General features: G+C 44.3%; 1 protein-coding gene across 6 annotated transcripts in view; it reads left to right on the forward strand.

Annotated features, from left to right (window-relative positions):
* The first annotated feature begins 1,485 nt into the window (after positions 1–1,485).
* Positions 1,486–26,211, forward strand: part of ITPR1 (inositol 1,4,5-trisphosphate receptor type 1) — a 320,647-nt gene continuing 295,921 nt past the window's right edge. For 3 of the 6 annotated variants that reach the window (XM_082412035.1, XM_082412034.1, XM_082412036.1), the window contains exons 1-3: positions 1,487–1,737; positions 2,599–2,671; positions 26,099–26,206. In XM_082412035.1, the coding sequence (XP_082268161.1) occupies positions 26,115–26,206 (92 nt within the window). In that variant the 5' untranslated portion in view covers positions 1,487–1,737; positions 2,599–2,671; positions 26,099–26,114. Of the gene's footprint in view, positions 1,738–2,598; positions 2,672–26,098; positions 26,207–26,211 lie in introns of all 6 variants that reach the window. The other 3 variants (XM_082412032.1, XM_082412033.1, XM_082412037.1) reach the window with 2 other exon arrangements.

Genomic DNA, 26,211 nt, shown 5'->3' on the forward strand with positions numbered 1-26,211 from the left:
ACAGAAAGTTGGCAAATTCTAATGATTTTCTCCCTCCAAGATGGCAAAACTAGGGCAAAGAGATAAAAATGACTTGCCCAAGGGCTCAGAGGCTGCTCCCAAAATGGGGAGGGAGGCCGTTTAAGGCGGTGGTGATGGATTTCCCGAAAGACAAGGACTTAGTACACTTATAGGCTGGACTTGGAATGCAGGTTGCACTACTTAGTTGACGGTGTCATCTTGGGAAGTTACTTGATTTCTTTGAGCCCTCAGTTGCGCGTCTGTCAAATAGGGATAATAAATATGCCTAGGGTTGTTAAAACTCATGAAAAGTGCATGTGGGCTGGGCTCAAAATCAGTCTCCCCAATTATTATTATTGCTATTGCTGTAGCAGATCCTACGCGGCAGTAGGCAGTGCCTGTCCGGAACACTGCGATGTGTTTTGGCTCACCACCATACTCCAGTGCCTGGCACAGCGCCTGGTACCCAGTGGACTCTCAGGAAACGTTTGAGGAATGAACGCACATCTTCTGAGGCTGACTTGCCCTCCCTGCAAAAGCCGCAGCCTGAAGCTTATAGCCAGGCATCACTTAGCAGTGAGCTGAAAGCCACCTTGTCCCTGAAGCCCCTGTCGGAGCTGCTGGAGGGCGCCCCGCCTGGACGCGCATCTTTGTGTGAGCTCCTCTCTCCACAGCCCTTATTTTTCTGGTTTGCGGTTTATTTACTTAAGCATTTACAGCTCCCGGGAGCAGAGGGGCTGCCTGTAGCAGGGTCAGGACCGAGGTCGCGGTTTGTATTTATTTTCTGCCTCTCAATCTCAGCGCTGGCAAGTCACAACCCGGCTCCTTTATTTGTGCACCGAGAGGCTTGCGTTTCTTTACCACCTGCGGGGCGAGGAAACACACAAGCAGTTCGGGTTCAGGAAAGTGTTCTCAAGCCACTTGCCTGTATCCCCGCTTGCGCTGCTCCCAGACTTAGTTTTCTGTGCAAACCCGAACAGGGCAGAGCAGATTAAATAAAGACAACCTCGCGCCTTTAATCCTTGACCGCAAACACTGGCGTTTTTGTGCCCTGGATTTCTGAAATTCTTGGCTCGGGGACTCAAAGCGGGGGAAGGGTGGGTAACAGCTTGTAAAAACTTCCCAAAGCAGAAATCCGAGCTCCTCCCCGCTCTCTGCTCCCAGTGACACCAGGATTCTAGGGAAAGGGGGCAACCGAAGGAGGAGAGTCCCCAAGGGTTGGGGGCGCCCCCAGAGATGGTTTTGGGTCGCGGGCTCCAAACCCAGCCGGCTCTCAAACCCGAGCTGGTTTTGAAGCCCGGACTCTCGGCCGGACGCCCCTCCCTGTCCCGGCGTGCGTCTATTTAGAGCCCAGCCCGGGAGCCCATAGGATTCTGGGACTTGTAGTTCATCCTCGCGGCCCCAGGCGCCGCCGCGACCCCGGACTCGGACTACATTGCCCAGGGAGCTTCCCGGCCTATATAAGCTGCCAGGAGTCGCTTCGAAGTGCAGTAACCATGTGGATGAGCTGCTGAAGCGTTTCCTCAGGCTCGCTGGGGTGGGAGGAGAGGAGGAGGTGGTGGTGGAGGAGGAGGCAGAGGGTGGAGAGAGAACGCTCACGCCCAGAGGAGGTGTGGGTGTTCCGCTTCCATCCTCACGGAACGAGCTCCCTCTTCGCGGACATGGGATTACCCAGCGGCTGCTAACCCCTCTCCTCGCCCTGCTCCCCCGGAGCGGCGTGGCTCCCCGGGCACCAAGGTAGCGGCTGGGGCCGGGCAGAGGGCGCGGGGAGTTGGTACTGTCCCCCCGGGGGCAGAAGTTTTTGCCTCGCTCTCTGGGAGTTCTTGGTGGATTTGCATGCACTTGCATGCATTTAGAGGTTCTTTTACTGAGGGCATTTTTGGGGGGTTCATTTGAGGTTAAAAATATTCTGGACTCCATCGACTGGCTTTGAGGGCTACCCATTCTGGATTGGAATGGCATTCCCCCAAGTTGGAAACTGTTGCAGCTGCTGCAGGAAACAGTTTTTTTTTTTTTTTTTTTTTTTTTGGGAGGTGTGTGCGGGGGTGTCCTGTGTGAGTCCGCTGAAGGAAACAATCTTTCTTAAAATGTAGCCGTCCCTCGTGCTGCACGGTTGGGAGAATAATGCATGCGCTGGGGCCCCAGTGGGGAGGTTTTAAAAAACGGAAGAAAACCCCGGGAGCGGTGAGGGATGAAGTGTGGACGAAGCTCACGCCCGATGAGGATACTTGGCCTCCGCTCTGGGAAACAAGTGCTTTGGGCTCTGCCAAACACTTCGCTTAGTTTCAGCCCCCCGGCGCGTTCGAAGTTTGTGCGCACTTAGTCTCACTTGTCAGTTATATATTGGAAACAAATAAGCGAAGTTACCTGTAATCCTCACCTAAGTGATCCCACCAACCTACCTGTCAGATTTGGTGGTGGTGGTGGTCGTGTGTGTGTGTGTGTGTGTGTGTGTGTGTGTGTGTTTTGGGGGGGGAGGGGGGTCGTCTCTCCAGGAAGGAGGCTAACGAAAGTGGAAGTGTGGAATTTGAAAATTTCTCTTAGGCACCCACATCTGGCCAATCTCATATTCAGTCTTCTTTCTTTCTCAATATTTAGGAGCTGACTACCGAGGAGCACTCGCACCCCTGGCTGGGCGTGTGTTGGCAACAGAGTGCCTGACCCGGGTCAGGTGAGTGCGGAAGCCTGAGAGCTGTAATCAATAAGGACTTTCTGTCCTAAGCCTATTTAAGTTCTCTCTAAAGAGTCAAGGAGATGTGGAGTAGGGAAGAAAAGGAAACTTCATAGCTCAGTCTCCAAAATTTGTCACTGCCTTTGCTGAGGGCTTTAGGGAGTGGATGAGATCCAGGGGGCAGTCCTGCCTAGTACTTTTGGCCCTCGCTCAGAAGTGAAGCAGCCTGAAGGTTTATGAGAGGAGGGGAAAAAAAGAAAAACATTAAAGGGAGCAGTAAAAGGGATGCCCATTGGTGACGTGAGCATTGAACTTGCCAGGTGGTGTGCTGATGATTTAAATTCTGAAGGATACAGTGTATTTCATCTGCCAAGATATGTAAGCAAAAATTATCTGCTTCTCTCTTTCAAAAATAGTCACTTTCTTTTTTCTTAACTGTGAACGTGTGTTTAATCAGAGTAGGTTGGGTTCCAAGAAATGAAAGTGGTTGCTGGCAAACTGAAAGAATTAGAACTTTAAAAAGGGAAGTTCTTGAAACATAAGATAATAGCATCCAGCCCTTGTCTTGAAGCCACTTGAACATCAAGGAATCTGGTGGATTCCTATGGTTTAGGTGCCTATCATGGGATATGAGCTGAGAGCAGCATTTATCTGTAGACACAAGCAGCTCCTATTTCTTTCCTCTCCAAATGTTCAGACTGCACTTCACGAGAGGGAGGTTTCAACGGGTGCACATACATCCCCATTGCTGCAGATTTGAGCATCACAAGTTTTTTCTTCTGAAATGGTCAGGAACAGGATAAACGATAGGGTAATAGGGGTGGGAGGCCTCGGTCTTCATAACTTCTTTAACATTCTAAATATTTAGCTGTTCCCTGGGCTACAATCTTCGGGCTTTTCTAATTAGAAAAGAAAAGTCAGACGTTTCATTATAGTAGTATTGTGCTTTTGTTTCCTGTTGATAAGCTCCTCAGGAGTGCTCGTGGAGTGGGAAGGATTTGGATGTGTGAGGTCTACTTCCTTCTTGGAGTTCTCTTGACTCGTGTGGCTACGTGGGCACGCATAAGGCCAAGGATTGGGTTCAGGTCCCTTCTTCAGAGTAAGCTGCAGGCAGGGAGAAAGTGGTCTCTTCTCTGGTTGCTAAAAATAATAATACCCATTAAGTACTTGTAAGCCAGGTCCAGAGCCATACATCACAGAAACCCTGTGAGTCAGGTACAGGTGAAGAAGCTGAGGTGCAGAGAGTGAAATCACTTGTCCGGTAACTAGCACCAAGTGCATGCAAGATATAACCCCAGGGTTTGGGACTCTGCTGCTTCCCACAAATGCACCTAGGTTTGTGGGGGGATAAGGGGGTAACTGGGAAAAGTGGTAAACTTATTGCTGTCGATGAAATAACTTTTGCTTGTGTCCCACCAAACGATGAAGGAACAAAGTGACCTTGATGTAAGAAGAAAACGATGTAGCCATAGATGTAGGAATAAAATACTGTGGGTATTGGAGGAGGTCTTAGGTGTTGTACTGAGTTCGTTTTGGTAAGCTGTGTGCTGAAAGTCTGCATGAGAATAAAAGAAACCAAACCAAACCACAAGGAACGTTGTTTAAGTTCATCATTGGGTCTATCTCATACCTGAAATCCATCTTGATCGTCTACATCAAGGCATCTGAGCAGGTTACAAGAATCAGGTGTTTCTCTATTTGAATACTTCGAAAGTTTAAATTGCATTGAGTCTAAACTGTGAAATGTTGATGTCTTTTCATGTATCCTTCAGTTTGCTTTGTGGCCAGTTGTGCAAGAACACTTTTCTTTTTCGTTTCTTACTTTCACTTGCGTGTGTGTGTGACTGTGTTGAAAGTATAATCTGCTTTTTGAATAATTCAAATTGGAACAGAATATCCTATCAAGATTTCCTTATCAGGCAGGGAAAGTTCTTCATGCTCGTAATGAATTACTCCTGGCCTCCAGTTCGGCACTCATGGAAGTTGTTTGGGGTTGACGGTGGTGTTATCCATTTAAACACAGTGGTTGCCTTTTGGAGGGAAGTAACATCTTTTCTTGAGGAAGGAGAGATGGAATGGTTGCTTAGAGGAGAAGAAATAGGCAAACTGAAGACAGATGTGTTGGCTTTTATCTCAAAATATTTTCAGCTGAGGAAGACCGTGGTCTTAAAGAGAGAAAGACACTTCTAATACAATGGTATACTACCAACTGACTTCCACAGCAAAAACTCAAATGGCTTTTTAGCTCATTTGTAATGATTTCATGGAAAATCTGATCTCTTTACAAGGAGCTCTTAAAAAACAAACCAAAATGAAACAACAAACACCAAATCTGAACAACAGAAAAAACTCAAAGAATTAAAATTAGGCCTGGAGTTAGGTTTTTAGGTCACGCTGCCCTTGGGCACGTCTAATTAAGGAGTCTACCCAAGGCCAGTGCCCCATCTTTTTGCTGTTGGTTTGATCTTTTAAAATAAAACACATTGCTTTCACAGGCTCTTTCTTTACTAACTGGAAGTACATGCGATTTTTTAGTTCACTAAGTTTTTGCCCGGCTCTTTTGATGAAATCAATTAAGGCTTGAAGTCAGTGACAGGAATGACATAATTTCCATGATTCCTACCAATTGTCATAGTGTTTGTGGTTCTGAGGTTATTGCTAATGAGGATGACCTGAAACCATCACCCACTGAGCTATTCCTCCTATTGAACCATGTCCAGGTTCTTCCCTAAACTGGACATTGTTTAAGGCTCTTGGTACGATAAATCTATTCTAGAAACTCTAATGCCTGTTAAAGTTGTGGTTCAAATATTTTATTTCTTCATTCAACAAACTTTGAGTACCTGCTACGTGCCAGGGTGTGTTCTAGATGCTGGGGATGCAGCAATGAGAGTTCTATTCCTAAGAGGCTTAAATCCTAACTAGGGGTAGGCAGCCAATATAATTAGCAAGTATTGTAGTATGATACGCAGTAAACGCTAAGGAGAAGAATAAAGCTGGGTGAGGGGTCACGGCAAACAACAGTGTTGGTGAGGAAGTGGAGAAATTGGGACCTTTGTGCACTGTTGGTAGGAATGTAAAATGGTGCAGCCGCTGTGGAAGACAGTATGGCTGTTGCTCAAAAAATTAAATGTAGAATTACCAGGTAACCCGAAAATTCCACTTCTGGGTGTATACCCCAAAGAGTTGAAAGCAGGGGTTCAAACACATTTGTATACCCATGTTCATAGCAGCGTTAGGCAAAAGATGGAAACAACCCAAATGCCCATTGACAGATGAATGGATAAACAAAATGTGGTATATCTGTACAGTGGAATATTATTTGGCCTTAAAAAGGAATGAAATTCTGATACATGCTATAATGTAGATGAACCTTGAAAACATTCTATTAAGTGGAAATAAGCCAGATGCAAAAGAGCAAATAGTGTATGGTTCCGCTTAGAAGAGGTTTCTAGAGCAATCAAGTTCATAGAGACAAGAGGCAGAAGAGTGGTTGCCCTGGGCGGGGCTGCTGGGGAATGGGCAGTGTGTTTAGTGGGTACAGTTTCCTTTTGGGAAGATGACGAAGTTCTGGAAATGGATTGTCGTGATGGTTGCAGAATAATGTGAATGTACTTAATGCCTCTGAATCATACACTTAAAAATGGCTAAAATGGTAAATTTTGTGTTATATATGTATATTTTACCACAATAAAGAGAAAAAAATGATAACAGCAACAGAACAGAGTAAAGGGGATAAGGGAGTACTCTGGGAGATCAGGAGTCATGGAAGGGCTTTTTTTTTCTTTTGACTTCAATCAGGTTAGGTCTCTTTTTATTTTCAGTTTGCCTTTTGTTATTTATACCTGCAACGCGAAAACGTTGTGATCAGTTTCTCATCTCTGTTTATGGTTGTGGTAATAGGGAAATCAACTTTAATTGGTCAGCTCAAACTGTACTCATTTACCTGTTATGTCTGCTTGTCTCTCTCTCTCTTTTTTTTTTAAAATTTTTGTTGATTTGCAATGTGTTAGGGAAGGGCTGTTTAACACGGTGGCATTTCAGCAGAGATCTGAAGGAAGTGGGTGGGTGAGCCATGTAGGTGTCTGGGGGGTGTATGTTCCAAAGGGCCAGAGCAGCCAGTGTAGAGGCCCTGAGATGGGAGCAGGTGGGGCCTGTTAGAGGAAGGGCAAGGAGGCCAGGGTGGCTGCAGCTGAGGGAGAGTGCCAGGCGTTCAGGTTGGGAGAGGGAATCGGGCAGATTGTGCAGGGGCCAGGTGTTTGCCGGTATGCAATGATTTGTTTCCCCGAGGATTTCTAAACTCGCACAGCGTTCTCAGTGGTTCTCAGCATCACTGAACCCCTTGTCCTTTCCGAAGAGGCTTTGGTGAGGCTGGCAGGATCACATACCAGCTTGGAACTTGCTGGGGGATAAAACCCAGATCTCTAGACTGTCTGTTTAATCACCTGATTTACCTGCAATTGTAATTCACTTCAGGAGGAAAGGCATCTTTGATAAAAGAGGTGAACGTACAGTTAGCTTGGATAACAAAACAAATTCTAAGAACCTAATGATATTCCTGGGGGTTTATCTTCAACACAAACCTTTTGTGCCCTGTGGCTACTCTGCAGTCTGTCTAGTCTCATTTTAAGGAATTACACAAAGAGGACTCTCGCTCTGCTATCTAATATCCTTGGGGGATATGAAGCTCCTTCTAAGTGACTCTCCCTGATGAGTGGAGTGGACCCCTCAACGTGTACAAACGTGTAATAACAATACATTTTGTTACTTATTGTATAAGATGTACATATTCAGTTGTAAAACCTTAGGGAATATAGGCAACAAAACAAAAGCAGTCACTCCCAATCCTACCATCTAAGATTAGGGTTTCAAACTTTCCCTCTATGTATAGACATATAAAAATTACACGTATGTTTAAATTTCATGAAAAGGGACTCATACCTCCTGTTTGATTCCTTGCCTTTTGCATTCTATACTGTGAACATCTTTTCTTCTTAATAAATAGACATCTGAGTCATTTATCCAAAGGGGGCTGTACCTTTGATGGGACTTCATTGGAATGAGGACATGTATGGAATCCCTAGGGTAAAAAAAAAAAGTATATCATTCAGGTTTCATCACTGTCATAGAGTCCAGGTTTTCTCATTCAGTTTGTACTGTTTTTAAGAATCTAAAAAAGGGTGGATATGTGTATATGTATAACTGATTCACTTTGCTGTACACCTGAAACACATTATAAATCAACTATACTCCAATACAAATCAAAAAGAAATAAGGAGAAAAGAATAAAAAAAAGAAAACGAAATGGAAGGTAAAACACTATTCAAATGTCAGTTACCATATTACAAGGGTAAAGCCTAGTTATCGTGTGTTTAAATAAAAAATTTCTCATTTGTTCTGCAAAGTAACCTAATCCCCTGAGGGGTTAGGGCCAGGCACTCTTTTGTTTGCACTTAACAGGAAAACTTTACTCTAGAAAATTGGAGATACACGTAGTAGTAGCGATCTTAGTATTATGAACCCCTCTTTACTCCTTACCCTCCATGGTTGTCAATTCATGACCCATATTGTTTTATCCACATTCTCATATACTCTTCCCTTTCTTCTTGGATGGCATTGAAACAAATCTGAGATACACCAGTTCTTCTATAGTTTAGTATATGTCTCTAGTATTGGGATTCTTTAAAAAAAAAAAACAAACATAATCACGATACTATTGTCCATCTCAAGGGGAAAAAAAAGCAAATTTTAAAATTGCGTCTGTGTTCTCACCTCCTTAATTTAAATAAATTTATTATTTCAACATATATATGATAATAATAACAGATATGCATACTTCAACAGTTTGTTTGAATTAGGAACCAAATAAGGTGGATACATTGCAAATGGTCACCGTGTCTTTTAATCTGTATATTTCCTCGACCCCTCTTTTCTTTCCATGCATTTTTTGGTTGTTATTAAAGAAACTGGGTGATATCTTTTCCTACAGTCTGGATTTTGCTGACTGCATCAGTGTGGTGTAGTTGAACATGTTCCTCTGTCCTCTATATTTATTATATTTATGTTTAATTTGATGGTTAGATGCAGAGGCTTGATCAGAGTCACGCTTTTTTTTTTTTTTTTTTTTTTTCAGAAAGTTGGAGTTCTGAGAGGTAGGGTATGCATGAGGCATAGAGGTAAATGTGGATTTCAGTGTTTTTTTTTTTTTTTTTAATAAATTTATTTATTTATTTTATTTTTGTTTTTGGCTGTGTTGGGTCTTCGTTTCTGTGTGAGGGCTTTCTCCAGTTGTGGCAAGCGGGGGCCACTCTTCATCGCGGTGCGCGGGCCTCTCACTATCGTGGCCTCTCTTGTTGCGGAGCACAGGCTCCAGACGCGCAGGCTCAGTAATCGCGGCTCACGGGCCTAGTTGCTCCACGGCATGTGGGGTCCTCCCAGACCAGGGCTCGAACCCGTGTCCCCTGCATTGGCAGGCGGATTCTCAACCACTGCACCACCAGGGAAGCCCCAGAGTCACGCTTTTTTTCCCCCAAGTCTGCTGTGAGCTTCACTCACGGGAGTGTGTGATGTGTCTGGATACGCTTTCTTGTGATTAGCACCCAGTGATGCTCATTGCCTCAATCCATTAGTTCAACTGGATTTGTAACCCTCCTAATTCTATTTTTCCTATTTCACTTATTAGCTGGAATATTTTATGAAATGAAATTTCCTCCACTTAGTTTTTGGTTCCCTGGGGTAAAGTTCATATATATAAACAAAAGACAGGATCAATACTTCAGTCTCTCTCTGTGTTTTATCAGTTTTCAAAAATAACGCGTTAATTCCCTAGCATGATCCATGGCAGTGTATCTCAAGTGGGGGACACTGGACGATATCTGGGGACATTTTTGGTTGTCACAACTGGGGAGAGGGTGCTACTGGCATCCAATGGTTAGAGGCCAGGGATGTTGCTAAATAGCCTTCAATACATCTCACAGCCCTCCAACCCAGAATGATCCATTCCAAAGTATCAGCAGTGCCACTGTTGAGAAACCCTGTACCAAGATGACCAATGGGTATGGTTTTTTTAGTATCATTATGAACTCATGGCTTTAGACGTATTTTCTATGTTTCATTTTGTGTAGTCATCCTTATTGATGTTCAAATTGTCCATCTCTGCGCAGAGAGAGGCTACTCAAGTTGATTCAAAAGACACAACCCCAGTGGTCTTAGACTTCCTGCTTCTTGTATGACAAGATGTTCCAGGCTCATCTTCTATATTTCTTGATGCAGACCTGAAATCAGTCTTTCCTCCAAGAAGCCCTAGTTCTTTTGAGTGGGAGATGGTACTTAGAGAGCTGAGCTCAGGGCCAGGTAGGTACGCTTCTCACTCTCATCCTATGGGTCAGAAAACAAATTAAAATGAAGGAAATGTAAAACCTGAACATTTTTCATGAAAGCTTTTCCAGAATGTAATCGATACATCCTTGCCTTTGAAAAAAAAATTCTGAACATACTGTTAACTTTTCAAATTGGTCTCAGTTTTAGCTTTAGTATGCTGGGGCTAGGATGTAGGAGTTCTCCCCAGTCAAGCAGGAATGTTACTCTTGTTCTATAGCCATGCTTTTCAAACTGTGTGGCAAGCCATTAAGAAGTTGTGAAATCAGTTTGGTGGACCTTGGTAGATGATTGTTTGATAAAGTAGACCAGAATAGAAAACCTCACAGTATATCACATGGATACTTAAAAGAACTATGTATGCTGCAACAACTTTTCTCAATCTCTCTCTCTCTCTCTCTCACTCTCTCACTCTCTTACTCTCTCACTCTCTCACTCTCTCACTCTCTCACTCTCTCTGTCACACACACACACACACACACACACACACACACACAGAGTAAACATTGGATTGTAAGTTCAGTGTATTTCTTACTGTGGGTCACAGCCAAAAATTTGAGAAACCTTGTTCTACATCTTTACTACTCCATTTGTGGTCACCAGACCAGCATCATCGGCTTCAAACTGAGAGCTTGTTAGAAATGCAGACTCTCAGGCCCCACCTCGGATCCACTGAATCCGAAACTGCATTTTAGCAAGGTCCCCAGGGGATTCTTAACGCGTGTGAAAGTGTGAGAAGATCTGTGCCGGAGGGTGCTTGCCCCTGTGCTTTTTCAGAACTTATTTTTATAGTTTGTTTTTTCATGGCTAGCTGTCACCTGTTGAAACTGACCTTTGTACTTTCCCCTAGCAGCCTTCTCATGTTCAGTTAAGAGGAAAGGTAGGCGAAATCACCAACTAAGGTGAGGGTATAGAAGTCTGGCAGGATTCTTCCAATCCAAGAACATGGTATATCTCTCCATCTGTTGGTATCATCTTTAATTTCTTTCAACAGTGTCTTATAGTTTTCTGCATACAGGTCTTTTGTCTCCCTAGGTAGGTTTATTCCTAGGTATTTTATTCTTTTTGTTGCAATGGTAAATGGGAGTGTTTCCTTAATTTCTCTTGCAGATTTTTCATCATTAGTGAATTGGGAGGTTGGGATTGATATGTATACACTGATGTGTATAAAATGGATGACTAATAACCTGCTGTATAAAAAAATAAATAAAATAAAATTCTAAAAAATGGTTATGAAGAACCTAGGGGCAGGACAGGAATAAAGACGCAGATGTAGAGAATGGACTTGAGGACACGGGGAGGGGGAAGGGTAAGCTGGAACGAAGTGAGAGAGTGGTATGGACTTATATATACACTACCAAATGTAAAATAGATAGCTCGTGGGAAGCAGCCGCATAGCACAGGGAGATCAGCTCGGTGCTTTGTGACCACCTAGAGGGGATAGGGAGGGTGGGAGGGAGACACAAGAGGGAGGAGATATGGGGATATATGTATATGTATAGCTGATTCACTTTGTTATACAGCAGAAACTAACACACCATTGTAAAGCAATTATACTCCAATAAAGATGTTAAAAAAAAAAAAAGTCTGGCAGGATTGTCTCTGATAAAAATGAGAGCTTTCATGCTTACATTGAGGGATTTTTTTAAATTGGCTGTTCGGATAGAGGTAGAAAGAGACCAAGATCTACATGTAAAGCCTACTTAGGATTGTGAAGCCACAGACATACAGAAAGCTGCATTTTCACCTGTTGTCAGACGCTTTGAGGAGCTTACGTTTTGTAATGTTCTGTGACCCTCGAGTCAGCAGAACTCCTGGACTGCTTGGTGTAGTGTTGCTCATCAGAAAAAGATGAACAGAGGAAGAAAATATCACTAGCCTCCAAATTCCTCGGTGTTCGTTTGCATTTCAGGAGCAGCTTTCTCTGGGAAGTGATTTTGTTTTGCAATAACAGCTTGACAAGCTCCCCATACCCACTTCGCATGCACATATTTCTGAACAGAAAAAGCTGACAAAAACACCTAGACTTGGGGACATTCACATATCTCCCAGCCACATGCGTGACCACGTTCTGTCTCTGTACCTTTGCACGTATGCTTTCTGCCTGCCGACCCCGTCCTCATCCCCTCTGTATCCACCTTGCCAAGTGCTTCTCTTCCCAGCCAGGTCTTCTTCTTCTGGGAAACCTTTCCTGAACCTTAAAAGTCTTTGTCATCTGAATCGCCGTGACACTTTATATCTATAGGCCTTTTTGATCTTTCCCCCATGGGAGTACCTGACACATAGTAAGTGCTCACAAATACTTGTGGATGAGGTTATTTATCTGCGTTTTATCTCCCATTGAAGTCTGTAGGCTACTTCTTCATCTAATTTTTTGTACCCCTGTCCCGATGACCTGTTTCCTGAGTTGGCCTAGTGCTTTGCCCGTCTGCCGTGGAGAGTGAAGTGAGGACCGGGTAGAAGGGTCTCCAGCAGCTCCTCATGGTTGCTTTTGAGGTGTTTGCTCAGCACAGCTCTCTGGAGGGCATTCAGCTTGGAAAGTTGGTGATGGTTACGGAAAGGGAGTGGAGGTAGGAATGAGGTAGTGAATGAGCTGCTCTCAGGTTGAAATGGTGTTATCCTGCCGAGCCGCAGGATGGGGACTCCCGAGAACTGGGTGTCGCCTGCGTGTTCGGTCCAGGCAAAACATGTAACATCTGTGCATCTGTTTCCTCTTCTGTAGAAGAGGTATAAAAATACCTGCTTTGGGGCATTGCTGCCAAGTTGTAGAGAATAATAGATGCTAGCAAAAGGTCTCAGAGATCAAAACAACCAAACCTTTCCAGCGGAGTGATTTGGTCCCCCAGGGACCATTAGGCAGTGGCTAGAGATGGTTTTTTTTTGTTGTCACAGCTGAGGGGAAGAGGGTGCTAGTGGCACCTCGTGAGTTGAGGCCAGGGATGTTGCTAAGCATCCTGCAGTGCACAGGGAGGGTCCCCCACAGCAAAGAATCGTCTGCCCCCCAGTGACAGTAGCCCTGAGGCTGAGAAAGCCTAGAGTGTTTTTCCCAGACTTAGTGAGACTTTTCTCTCTCTCTGAGGATATTAACCTAACGTGCTTTTAAAAATTATTTACTTATTTGTTTATTCTTTTGTGGTTCAGGCTATGGGGGGCGGAGGGGAGTCTTCTTAGGTCGGGACTGACTTTAACTTTTTAACAAAACCAACACCCTCCCCATCCCTCCAAGCTTTGGTCTTGGTTCCTGGAGCCCTGTGGTCTGCAGGCTTTGGCCACTAATTGGTTTGTGTGACCTCCAAGAAATCACTCAGAGGATGTTTGTTTGTTTCCACCTGTAAAATGAGGACTTTTGGCTAAATGATCTCTCCCCACCAAATGTAAAGTGCTCTGACTGCCAACTTTGATTGGTTTCTCTAACGTTGGCCTTTAGGAGTAGGCCAGGAGCACGTGTCATACTGACATCTTTTCTTTTTTTTTCTTTTTAAATTTTTTTTTTATTATTTGTTGCACCGGCTCCTTAGTTGTGGCAGGTGGGCTCCTTAGTTGTGGCATGCGAACTCTTAGTTGTAGCATGCATGTGGGATCTAGTTCCCTGACCAGGGGTTGAACCCAGGCCCCCTGCATTGTGAGCGTGGAGTCTTAACCACTGCGCCACCAGGGAAGTCCCCTGACATCTTTTCTGAGAAATAACTCTGTAGATCATGTACCTGTTTCAAGAATAGCTTATTTAGCAGATGTGTTTGTGAAAAGGCAAGTAGGTTTATCTTTGTGTGTGTGTGTGTGAGATGTCTAAACGAGCAACGTTTAAACTAGAGGATCGCTCTGAACTTCAGATTTACGATTATTATTTCTGAGATTGTAACAAAGGGCCCTGCTTAAAGTTGAAACTTCTGAACTGATGACTTTCTTTGGGACTGGCTGAAAACGAAAGCAGAATGCGATTTTCTGTGCTCCAGAGAGAAATGCTTTGTGCAATAAAATAAATTATCTCTTGATGGGGACACACTGCATTTCTGAGCACAGTCTGATTAGACTCTAGCGGGACAAGAAGGCAAGAAGGGGGCTGCACAGAGGCGTGGATGGCAGTGGGGGTGGGAGCATCTAGCCGGGTGTCTGACTCAGAAATGTGGTGCCGCTCGTCCTCGTTTCACAATGAAGATGATATTGTCAAAGTATCTTTGCTCAAAGGAAGTTCCAAAATTAACCGTGAGAGTCCCGAGTAAGCAGAGACTGTTAGAAAGAGAACCTTTTCTCCTCTGTTGGCAGAGTCAACCATGAAAAGGATGGGTTTTCTCTCCCCCGTATTTACAGCCGTGTTACCATATATGTGCCTGGGCTAGGGCGTCTTACTGAGGCTTGTGCTTCTCTGGAGGGAGTGTCCTTGGCCTCCAGCCAGGAGATTGATCAAATGCTGGCAGCTCTTCCTTTTTCTGGGCATACTCTTGTTTTCCCTCTAAAAGGCCTCGTGGTTTGCCTGGCTTTGCCCACCGGGGGCTGCTTGAGCTAAAAGTGAAGTGATGCCATTTTGTGTTGGTGGCGGCTGTGGTCCACCCGTGTTTCTGAGTGCCTGTGGCCTCTTGGATCTCCAGGCCCTTGTAAGTCTCTGTGCATAAGCCCTCTTCTTTGCAGCCTAACTTTAAAGGATGCTTTATTTTTTAATTATTATTATTATTATTAAAATTTTTATTTATTTATTTATTTATTGGCTGTGTTGGGTCTTCGTTTTTGTGCAAGGGCTTCCTCTATTTGCAGCAAGCGGGGGCCACTTTTCATCGCGGTGCGCGGGCCTCTCACTATCGTGGCCTCTGTCTTGTTGCGGAGCACAGGCTCCAGACGCGCAGGCTCAGTAGTTGTGGCTCACGGGCCTAGTTGCTCCGCGGCATGTGGGATCTTCCCAGACCAGGGCTCGAACCCGTGTCCCCTGCATTAGCAGGCAGATTCTCAACCCCTGTGCCACCAGGGAAGCCCAAAGGGTGCTTTATGATTTCATTCTTTTTAAACAGTCATTTTTAAAGCGAGCAGCAATAAAACCAGCACTAAAAGACTTTGGCAAAAGCCCTTTGTTTTTTAGGGACTGGAGGTGATGTGGATATGCCAAGAAAGAGCAGGAAAAGCTGATGGATTTCCATTGGCTATGTTTTTCAGCAGAAGAATGAATTTCCAAGCGTATGGCGCTTTCAGGCCAAGTAGCAAAACTTGGGGTTCCATAGGTGTCATGCAGTCATCCATTCTTCACTTGGCGGTGCTTGGGTGGTTTGGGTCTTACTTGGGGAGAACATTCTGTAGGAGTTGGTGTTGGCATGTTCAGATAAACGCATGTCACAATGTGTCCCTTGTCTGCATTCATTTGGACTTGCTGGTTGATAGACTGATCTTCAACTGATCATAAGCCCATAAGCCCTCAATGCGAGTAGCTTATAAGAGAAGAAAGGAGAGCAGATCAGAAGGTAGAACAATAGCACACAGGAATGTTTCCTATGTCTTGCCTCCTGTGTGCTAAGTCCATTATTTCCTTTCTTTGTGTTTAATCCTCAACACAACTTTATGAGGTAAACCCTCAGGATCCCCATTCTGCAGATGAGTAATTTGAGGCCCAGAAAGAGTAAGTGACTTGGTCAAGGTTTCGAACTTCCCATCACAGTTATAATAAAAGCCATGCATTTTACCTTTGTGAAGTTCCACTGGTACAGGCTTCTCTTTTCTCTGACCTTGCCCAGTACTTTCCTCCTTTCCCCATTAATTCTCCTGCCTTTACGCTGGTTTTCTGTTTCTTGAACTTGCCAAGCCCTTTTCTGCTGTAGGGCCTTTGTACTAGCTGTTTGCTCTGCCTAAAATGCCCTTCCGCCTGATTTTTTTTTGCATGACTGCCTCTGTCTTGACTTTCAGGTCTTATTTACATGTCTCAACTTGTTCTCTGACCAGCCATAACTGATATGATTGGGTGACAATTTTAATTCTCTGCATAGTACTTATCATTTTCTGACTTGATTGTTTTATCTTTTTTGTTTGTCTGTTTACTGTCTTCACTAGAATATGTGTATCATGAGAGCAGGGACCATGACTGTCTTATTTGACCTGCATCCTCAGCACCTGGAATTAAGGGTAATATATAGTAGGTACTGCATGTGTCAAATAAAAAGGATGTAAGTTTCGAATCAAGGGGTCCTCTCTGAAGCCCTGGCTATTAAGTTGTATGGTTTGCATTTTAATCCTATTCTATTCAGTTTTTTGTATTTGTATGATGTGAGTCCTAAGTGCACAACTAGCCAGTGCCAGAGCAAATCTTAAAGAAGATTTGTAGCAGCATTTTTTTCAAACTATTGGGCCTCAAGAGCTCTTTACATGCTGAAAAAATTACTGAGGACCTCAAAGAACTTCTGTTGACATGAGTTATACCAATCTGTATTTATAATATTCAAAATGAACCCTGAGAAAATTAACACAGAAAATATAAGAAATAGACCTGTTGCATATTAACACAGTAACATACATATATTTTTTAACTTGAGACATCTGTTCTTATAGTAATCTTTATTTATTTATTTAATTTTTATTTTTGGCTGTGTTGGATCTTCCTTTCTGTGAGAGGGCTTCCTCTAGTTGCGGCAAGCGGGGGCCACTCTTCATCGCGGTGCGCGGGCCTCTTCACTATCGCGGCCTCTCTTGTTGCGGAGCACAGGCTCCAGACGCGCAGGCTCAGTAGTTGTGGCTCACGGGCCCAGTTGCTCCGCGGCATGTGGGATCTTCCCAGACCAGGGCTCGAACCCGTGTCCCTTGCGTTGGCAGGCAGATTCTCAACCATTGCGCCACCAGGGAAGCCCCTAACATATATTTTTAATGGACAAGAACTATGTTTTCCAAAACAAAAAAAATTCAGTGAGAAGAGTGGCGTTGTTTTACATTTTTGAAAATTGCTTTTAGATCTGGCTTAATAGAAGGTAACTGGACTCACATACCTGCCTCTGCCTCCAATCTCTTGTGACATCACATGTCTTGCAGCCTCTGGAAAATTCCACTGTACACGTATGACAGACTGAGTGAAAAGGCAAATGACACCTTGGTGTTCTTATGAAAATAGTTTTGACTTTGAAGATTCTCCAAAAGGGTCTTGGGAGCTCTCAGGGGTCCCAGGGGTACCATTAAGAGCCACTGGCTTATAGGATAAGAGCCACTGGCTTATAGGATTTGGAAGCTTGGATGGTGGCATGGGACATTTGGGAGAGGAAGCTTTCTGTTCGGAAATATATGCATGGGAATGTGTTTAAGCTGTTATTGCAGAACAAAATTGCTTCCCAGCTAAAGCTCCTCCTGCATTGCAAAGGAACACTGAGAACTTGGAAGCCAGTGGTACTTGTGTTCATCTTTTTCAGATGAGCAAGATTACACCAACCAGTCCAGAAGTTCCGCAGTGGGAGGGGCCATTAAAAAATGGCAAAGCGCAGGTTCCTCTCCTCTCCATGTCTGAAAACAGTCTCTTCAAATGCAACTTCCTTAATGGCTGTTACTCTACAACCCCTTACTTGGTGGTTCTTGCAGCTGTTGGCCTCAGATGAAGTTGTGTCCTGTGATAGAAATTAGATTGTCTCGAAGCATTATTTTCCTCGGGTTCTGTCACAACTGGTGTTAAAAGCATCAACGTGGAAGCTATTAGAAGTAGATGAGGGAGATCACTGGCGGTCCAGTGGTTAGGACTCTGCACTTCCACTGCAGGGGGCATGGGTTCGATCCCTGGTTGGGGAACTAAGATCCCCCATGCCTCGCGGCATGGCCAAAAAGAAAAGTAGATGAGGTATTCCATGTTAGTCAGTTTAACTGTTTAAGAAGGGCAAATGAGTGCAAATCCAGGTCTCTGGGGAGTATTTTGCATGTGTCTTGGGTGATGTATACGATTGTCAAAGTTAAGGTAAGTGGGCGGGAAAACACATGGAGCAGTTGGTCATCAGGAAGTGGGTGATGCACCAGGGGCAGGCATGACGGGGGTCTTCAGTGCCTGACACCAGGGCTTGGAAGGGCTGAATTTAAGGGCAGTGTCAGTGGGTTTCTTTTTGTCCCCTGATTACTGAAAGTCAGACTGTTCAGCCCTAAGGGCCAGGTGGCTTCATCTTAATGCAATACAAGAGGCTTGCTTCTACATGTTAATAAAAATGTGCGAGTCTGTGGTTTTGGGGTCTATTCACTGCCATAAAGTAATGATTCTGATTTCCTCCCTTGTTCGTCCACCCTTGAGGATTAAGTGATACCTTAGTTAACTTCTTGGTTAACGAAAGTGTTCTAACTTGGTCTCATTTCAGGAGTTGCTAACTTTTAAATTCTGAATTGTGTGTAGGCGAAAGTTGAGTTTTTTTTTTAGAAAAATGAGTATAATGCAATTAGTTAAGTGTGTGCAGGAGAAATAGATGGGAAAAATGACAATCAGTGAGGTTCTGCCACAAAGCTTTTAGCAAAAAAAAAAAAAAAAAAATTTGGATTTCTTTCCTATCTTGAGCTGTTTAAAATGAAATGAGCATACTTCTTTTTCGACGAGGCTGTGCTTTAGCCTGTCTTAACACCAAAAGTAGAAGAGGTTCTAAATATTGAATTATCATTCCTTTGAAGAGGTTTCCACCCTCTACCCCCGCCTTCCAGCAGGGGCCTGGTTTGATGTTAGAAAAAGGGAAAGTGGAGATGAAATCTGGCTGTCTTGGGTGTTTTGAATCTGGGGGCTGAGAAGCAGTACCTTGGATGACTTGTCCTACTGTCGGCCACTTAACGGGCCTGCAGAGGACTGAAACATTTCTGGGACCTTTGTTTATTTGAGTGTGTTTCCAGCAGTGCTGACAAAGTAAGAAGGATGTATCCAATAGAAGAATCACAAGTTATGGACAGAAGTGAGTGAAGACTTTGAAGGAAGAAAAGGGAACGTCTTCATTTCAGTCTCACTTGAAAATAAAAAAGTGAGCCCTTAGTAAGGGCCAGGTATTGGGCTGAGCACTTTGTGTGGATTATCTGGTTTGCCCCTCATGATGACCCTGAGACATAGGAAGGGTGTCCACCCCACCTTTTTTTTTTATATGCACGAGGGAGTTGAAATTCAGAAGTTATGTAAATTGCTTAAGAACACACAGCAGGTAACTGATGACGCTGGGATTTGAATCCAGGTGTTCTGACTCAATGTTTCTAGCCTTTCTGCACATATTGAGGGATGGTCAGTGGGAGAGGGGTACTTCTTTTCAGGGATGGAAGTTAGATATTTTGTTTCTGGCTCCCCAGATTTCTCATAGAAATCTGTTGAAAAGGGCCAGCAGGCCTCTATTCTCCATTCTTGATCCAACAGTATAAACTTGGCTTTAATTAGTTTTAGGAAAACAGTCCCCTAAAAAACAGTGTAATTTCTTTTAGGCAGCAGACAAGTTGATACTGTAGTACGTTGAACCCAAGTTCGACTGCTTGCCGTGTCCCAGGCACTGTACTAGGGACCGGGAGGCGATGGGGGAGAATGATTCTGCTGTTCTTACCCTCATGGACTCAGTCTAATGGTGAAGACAGGTAAACAAGCAGCCAAGTGAACAGGTGATTTTAGGACAGTGGTAGTGGGCTGAGATGGGGTCATTGGGGTGCTGTATAGAGAAGCATATTGCCAACATGTAACCCAGATTTGGGGAGTCCGAGAGGGCCTCCCAGAGGCAATGACATCAAACTGGGACTGTAAAGGTGACTGGGAGTTAGCCGCAGGGGGTGGTGGGGAGGGGAGGAGTGTCAGGCAGCAGGAGCAGCATATGCCAAGGCCTGGGGAACAGGGAGGCGTACAGCATGTTGGGGGATCTGGAAGAGTTCATCATGGCTGGAGTGTACAAGCAGTGGGGAGAGTACAGTGAGACGAGGAAGGAGAGGTAGACAGGGACCAGATTATGGAGAGCCCTGAAGAGATTTGGGAAGCTTTTAAGTAGAGGAATGACATGGTCTGGTTTATGCTTCTTAAAGGTCATACTGGCTGTGCGTGTGGAATAGATGCAGGGAGAAAGACAGATTCAGAGAGATGAATAGGAAGGGTTTATGGAGCCCACTTGAGAAATGGTCATGGCTGCGATTGGGTGGGGGAAGAGGAGTTTAAAAGAATTGGGGGAGTCAAGAACTATATTAAAGCTTAAAATCAGTAAGCTTTGATGCCCATTAAACTTCTTCATTCATATATTTGACATATTTAGTAAGCACCTACCATGTGGTAGGCACTGGTGATGGGAATGCAGTGGGCATGCAAAACAGATCCCAAACAGATCTGGGCTTTAGGTAGGGCAAGGGATGAGATAGGGATGGGTGTGTTCGAGGCCCAAGGGAACAGCATGGGCAAAGGCCGCCCTGTGACAGGGATAAGGAGAGAGGGGAGACGGGAGATGCCGCCAGAGTCTGTGGAGGTAGATGATGTGAGTATGGAGGAGGAGAAGAGGGTTGGCCAGACAGGTGAGTTCTTCTTGGTACATTGAGGTGCTGTGGGCATCTGGGAGCTGAATCCCGGTAGCTCTTGGCCATGAGACAGATTTGGGAATTCTCATCATATAGAAACCACTGGAGCCAGCAGAGTGGGCAAGATGACCAGGGAGGTATAGAAAAGGCAAAGAGCAACACAGATTCTGTGACCACGGATTTGGAAGACCACCACCTCTGGTTTCTCTTCTCCAAGGAGATCTCTGAATTGGTGCATTTTTTCCCCCAGGCTTTACAGTATTCTTTATATTTGTGGAAAGCTTGGTATGTCTGCTTTTTTGTGAACTCATATTGATTTTTTTTTAATTGAAATATGATTCACATACAAAAAATGATAACCCTTTTAAAGTATACAATTCAATAGGACTTCCCTGGCGGTCCAGTGGTTAAGACTCCGTGCTTCCACTGCAGGGGGCACGGGTTCGATCCCTGGTCTGGGAACTAAGATGCCACATGCCACGTGGCACGGCCAAAAAAAAAAAAAAAAGAGGATACAATTCAATGCTTTTGAGTATTGGCGCGTTTTTATTCCCACTTTGCTTACAAATAGAATCCGACATCCCTTTTCTTTACACTTTGCTCAGGGAGCAGTTTCAGAGGACAGTGAATTGAACCTGGGCCAGTGGGTGATGTGAGGCTCAGCAAAGCCACCACAGCTCCATCTGCCTGAGGACGTCACAGAGGCAGTAGTAATCCACCTTTTTCCACCCTGGTCAAGCCTCCCTGGGAGAATCCTGTTTTAGGAGGTGCATCAGCTGGTTAGAGCAGTGGTGGGAGGTGGAGGTGGTCTAGAAATGGCTTCTGTAGATTGCATGATTTACTTCCTGCCGAGTACTTTGGTGGGTACTTTATAAACACGATCGTATTGAGCCCCTGACCACCTGCTGAGGGAGGTACTCTTATTATCCCCCTTTTATAGATGGGAAAAACGAGGCTTAGGGAAATTACGGATCTGGCCTGAAGCCGTGCAGTGATGAGGTGGCAGAGCTGGGGTTGGAACCCTGGCTCTTGAGGCCAGGTGCTGTCAGGAACAGGGGAGGGTGCTGATGCTTTGCAATCAGAAGCCAGGTCTTAAGGAGAAATCAGATAGAGAGCATTCACATATTCAGAGGTCTCTGAGCATCGGAAGACAGATCAGTAGCAAAAATTCTGGGAGGCGTTTGTCCTTGTGTCGGGGGGGACGAGGGCAGGAGTGTCTTCTGACTAGGCTGTTTGAACCTAGGGTAGACCTCATTGCCAGGTGTTCAAGCAGAAGCGAAGACTATACCTAGGCGAGATGGGGGGGTGGGGTGGGACGGGGGGAGTTCTATTTTTGGGCAAGACATGGAATTACAGGCTTTGCAGGGTTGCTTCCGCCATTTATTCTATGATTCTGTATACTTGGAAAGGCCAGAATGCTCTGTGGTTGGGAGTTCAGTATAATTCTGCATTGTTCAGCTTTTTCTCAAGGGGTGAATTAGGGAGGATAATTATCTTCCCTAAAGTGAAATGTATCATCATGGGTCATACAGGAGTTCATTTGTTATGATACCCAGCTGACTTTTTATGCAGGGGATCCTTTCCTTTGCTGAGTTTAAATTTTTAAAAAATTTATTAATTTTCCAGTTTTATTGAGATACTTGACACATAATATTGTATAAGTTTAAGGTGTACAACATAATGATTTGATATATGTATATATTGCAAAATGATTACCACAATAAGTTTAGTTAATATCTATCTCCATACATAGTTAAAAAATTTTTTCCTTGTGATAAGAACTTTTAAGATCTATTCTCTTAGCAACTTTCAAATATACACTACACTATTGTTAACTATAGTTGTCATGTTGTACATTGTATGCCCAGAACTTATTTATCTTATAATGAACAGAGAAAGTTTAATATAAAGAATTCTTTTTATTTTTTAAATTGAGGTATAGTAAATTTATAATATTATATAAGTTTCAGTTATACAATATAGTGATTCATAATTTTGAAGCCCAAGAATCATCCAGCATTCCACCTCACCTCATTAAAAAAGTAATGAAAAATAGCTAGCATTGAGCAGTGAAAGTCTGCCAGCCCCTGTACTAGGCACTTTTCATGTACCATTTCATCTATTACTCAACTCCTTAAAGTACATATTATCCCCATTTTACAGATGGGGAAAGGAAAACAGAGAGGTTTAAGTGGCCTGGATGACAGTGGTGGACTAAAAATAATAGTGGACCAAGAGACAGTTGGAGCTCTGGAGCTGACCACCTGGGCTTGTTCTCATAGATGTCTGGTGACCAGTTCAGAGTTTGTTAGCAAAGAGCCCTAGGTGTCCGTATAGTATTTGATGTACCAGCGTCATGCAGCTCAACTGCAGGTTGACCCTGGCTCTGTTTTTCCGTTAGGTGATCCCCAGCCACTGTGTGAGTGACACAGGAGCCCTGGGTACAGCTGTGAGAAGTTTGCAGGCATAAGTGGTCCAGGATCAGATAAAGAGGCAGGCTCTCCCACCCTGCTTCTGAACAACAGGAAGTCTTCCATAAGATTGCTCCCAGGCCCATGGCACAGGCTGACTTTCCACCTCCTCCCCTCCAGGCCCCAGGGGCCTGTTCTGTTGACTATCGTGGCCTTTGTTTTTACTTCCAGGACATCACTGATGAGTGCACCAGAACCTCTCCTCCCCCTCCTGCCCCTCCTCCCCCTCCTCCCCCCTCCTGCCCCTCCTCCCCCTCCTCCCCTCCCCCTCCTCCCCCTCCTCCCCCTCTTCCTCCTCCCTTTCATCCCCCTCCCTCGCCCTTCTCCTCTTCCTCCACTTGACTAATGGTAGGTGACAGGAAACCTCCAAAGATTTCCAGCCAGACCAGGGAGGCTCTGTCTGGTCCTTTGTGAGGGTACTTATTGTTTGAGACCCTGGGGAAGAATCTGTCCCTGCCCCCGCCTCCTCCCCCTCCCCGCCTTTTTAAAATTGGGACCCCTGGCAGATGGCTCAGTAGAGGATCATTAACTGTGGTGGATGTATTGGCCTGCGTTTTCTGGGGGAAATGTAAAGTATGCCTAAAGTTTATTTGTTCAACTATCTACTTAATAAGCATGTTGATGAGGAAGAAGATACTTAAAATTTTTCCCTATCAAAATATTATGTGGCGACGGTCGAAAAATTAGGAAATACCAAAGTAGAAAAATTAGCAAACAGAATTGTGCATGTAAAAGAAAATCAGTTCTCCACAGTCTTGTCACCCAAAGAATAAGAATGGTTAACATTTTAATCCATGTTCCAGGTATCACCATTGAACAGTTGTGTTTACCAGTCATGTAGACCAGGGTTACAACCCTGGCCTTCCTGCTTGTTAATTATATGTGGCTTGGCCATCTTAACCTCTTTGTAGCTCAGTTTCCCAACAGCAAAATGGGAATAATGGTAGTGCCTGCCTCATGCTGTGGTCCTGAGGATTTGAGAACATTTGTAAAGCTCTCAGCACAATGGTGGGCATGATAATACTTGCCAAATGCTAGCCATTATTATTGGAAATGGTCGTAATGTAGAACCTTGCTGCACGAGCGTGGTCCAGACATCTACTGCAATTATCATCTGCAGGCAACGTTGAGTATGTCATGCTTTGTCATTCCAGAACACTGAATTGTGTCCACTTCTTCCCATTAAGGGTCTGAACCTTTTAGTAAGGTGACCAGGTGGTGCTGAAAGTTCAGTGAATAACAGTCATGCTCCTATTTCCTGGCCTGGTCTCCACTGGGGCCAAATACTCATTCAAAGGCCAAGCCCGAAAGGAGAGTCAGTCACAGTAGACAAGGCCCCTTGCCCTCTTGCCTGAGCACGTACCTGCTCTCCTGCATTCAGCAACTTCCCAGTGTCCTTCTGGGAGGTCGAAGTGTGCAGACACAAATTTGGTCTGACTCAAAATTCAAACAGAACTTGTTTCCCAGTAATCAGTTCCAGAAGTACACTGACTTCCTGACCCTTTATGGTAAAACTTTTGTATATAAGCACATAAGGGAAGTATTAATGCCCCTTAGTGGTTTTCATTTGTGCAGCTTTTGGGGATGTTGTTTAAAACATTGGTTTGCCTTTAGGTATAAAATATCCAGTTAGGAAGAAATGACAGGATGATAGACTCGGTTCTGGAGAGTGGGACTTGGCAAACCGTCCCTCTGCCTGTTGTCTGTCTTTCCCCAAGGTCCAGAGATGCTGGCTGTTCTGTTGGAGAGTTTGTGTTCTCAGCTGCTGTCTCTCTTTATACATAAGTTCAAGGCAGTGCTCTTTATCTCTCTTGTAACATCTTGGTTGTCGGGGGGATAAATTAGTTTTTCCTGGCTGTTTCTCACAAGCAGTGAACTGAGGTTCTTTAATGGTTTGTTTTCTTACCTGCCGCTCCTGCTAAGGTAGGAGAAATGCTTCCTGAGGTTTCCTGCTAATCGTTGCTGCATACTTCTTCCAAAAAGAAAACTTGGCACCCAGAAAGCAATTTCAAGAGAGTATGCTTCTCCACACCCTTACAACTCTTGTGGCTTTGCGGGAGGAATGCTTTCTGGCAAGGAATCTTGAGTAAAGAGATGGGCAAAGATGTTTAAGGGGGTCTGGGTTTGGAGGAGAGGTCTGGGGAAGACCTAGGTGACCCTGAACGTCTACACACCAGGTGCCTGAGGAAATGATGGGGAGTTACTGCAGTCCACACCAGCACACGCTCTTCCCACAAAACTGAGATTGTTTCTTAAATGTCAGTTTAGTTTTTTACAATTGGCTCCCACTCCTCAATATTTATGGCCCTGATGAAAGCTGTTTCTATGAGTCATGTCAATATTTTCGTTGATATTTGTGTGTGTGTGTGTGTCTACTAGGCTGTGTAGAGATTTCCTGAATTTAAGAGCATTTTCTAGGACTGCCCCGAACTAGCTGTGTGCGTTCCTGACCAAGGTTCTTAAGCGACCTCAACCTTACTCTTCTTAATTGCATCGGGAAGGGTTTGGACCAGGTGCTAAGATTCTTTCTCCCTCTGCAAGTGTTTCTTGGTGAAGGATGAGAAGGAAAGACACTGGAATAGCATCTGGGTGAAGTGTGTAGGTTGTTGAATTCTTAAAAGGCTGCCAGAGCTTTGTGGTATTTATTACTAGGTTTCCTCTTATTAATTTCATTTTGTTGCTTTGGCACCTCAGCCCAGGCACTGCCGGACCCAAGTTTTATACCAGGTGTTTCCTTCTGACTGAACATTCCCTGAGGCAGATTGAATACGTTAATGTTTCATAAGTCAGACTTTCCAGCTCCTCATCACTGCAGAGTTCTTGGCTGACTTCCCTGCTGTCTTCATAGTCACTATTTATTATCGAGGGTCTTCAACTTGGAGAATTGGATTCAGGCATGGTTTTGTTAGAAACAAGCATTATTGTGGTTGGAATATCCTGAAATTAAAGAATATGTGGGAAAAATGTTGTTACAGATGTCCTGCTTGGCTCAGGGAACTGCCTGCCTGTCGCACTCCCATTTAAATTTGACTTTTAAGTAGGACGCTTTGGAAAATTGAGTGAAGCCAATTTTCAGTGGCTTTTACCTCCCCCCCGAGCATTTCTTTCCTTCTAATAATGTTGCATATTTTACTTTGTCTAGGATTCTCAAGAAAGCCATGTCTGACAAGATGTCTAGTTTCCTTCATATCGGAGACATTTGTTCTCTGTACGCCGAGGGATCGACAAATGGATTTATTAGCACCTTGGGGTAAG

The sequence above is a fragment of the Balaenoptera physalus genome (genome assembly GCF_965194825.1).
Source record: "Balaenoptera physalus genome assembly, chromosome: 11".
Taxonomy (NCBI): domain Eukaryota; kingdom Metazoa; phylum Chordata; class Mammalia; order Artiodactyla; family Balaenopteridae; genus Balaenoptera; species Balaenoptera physalus.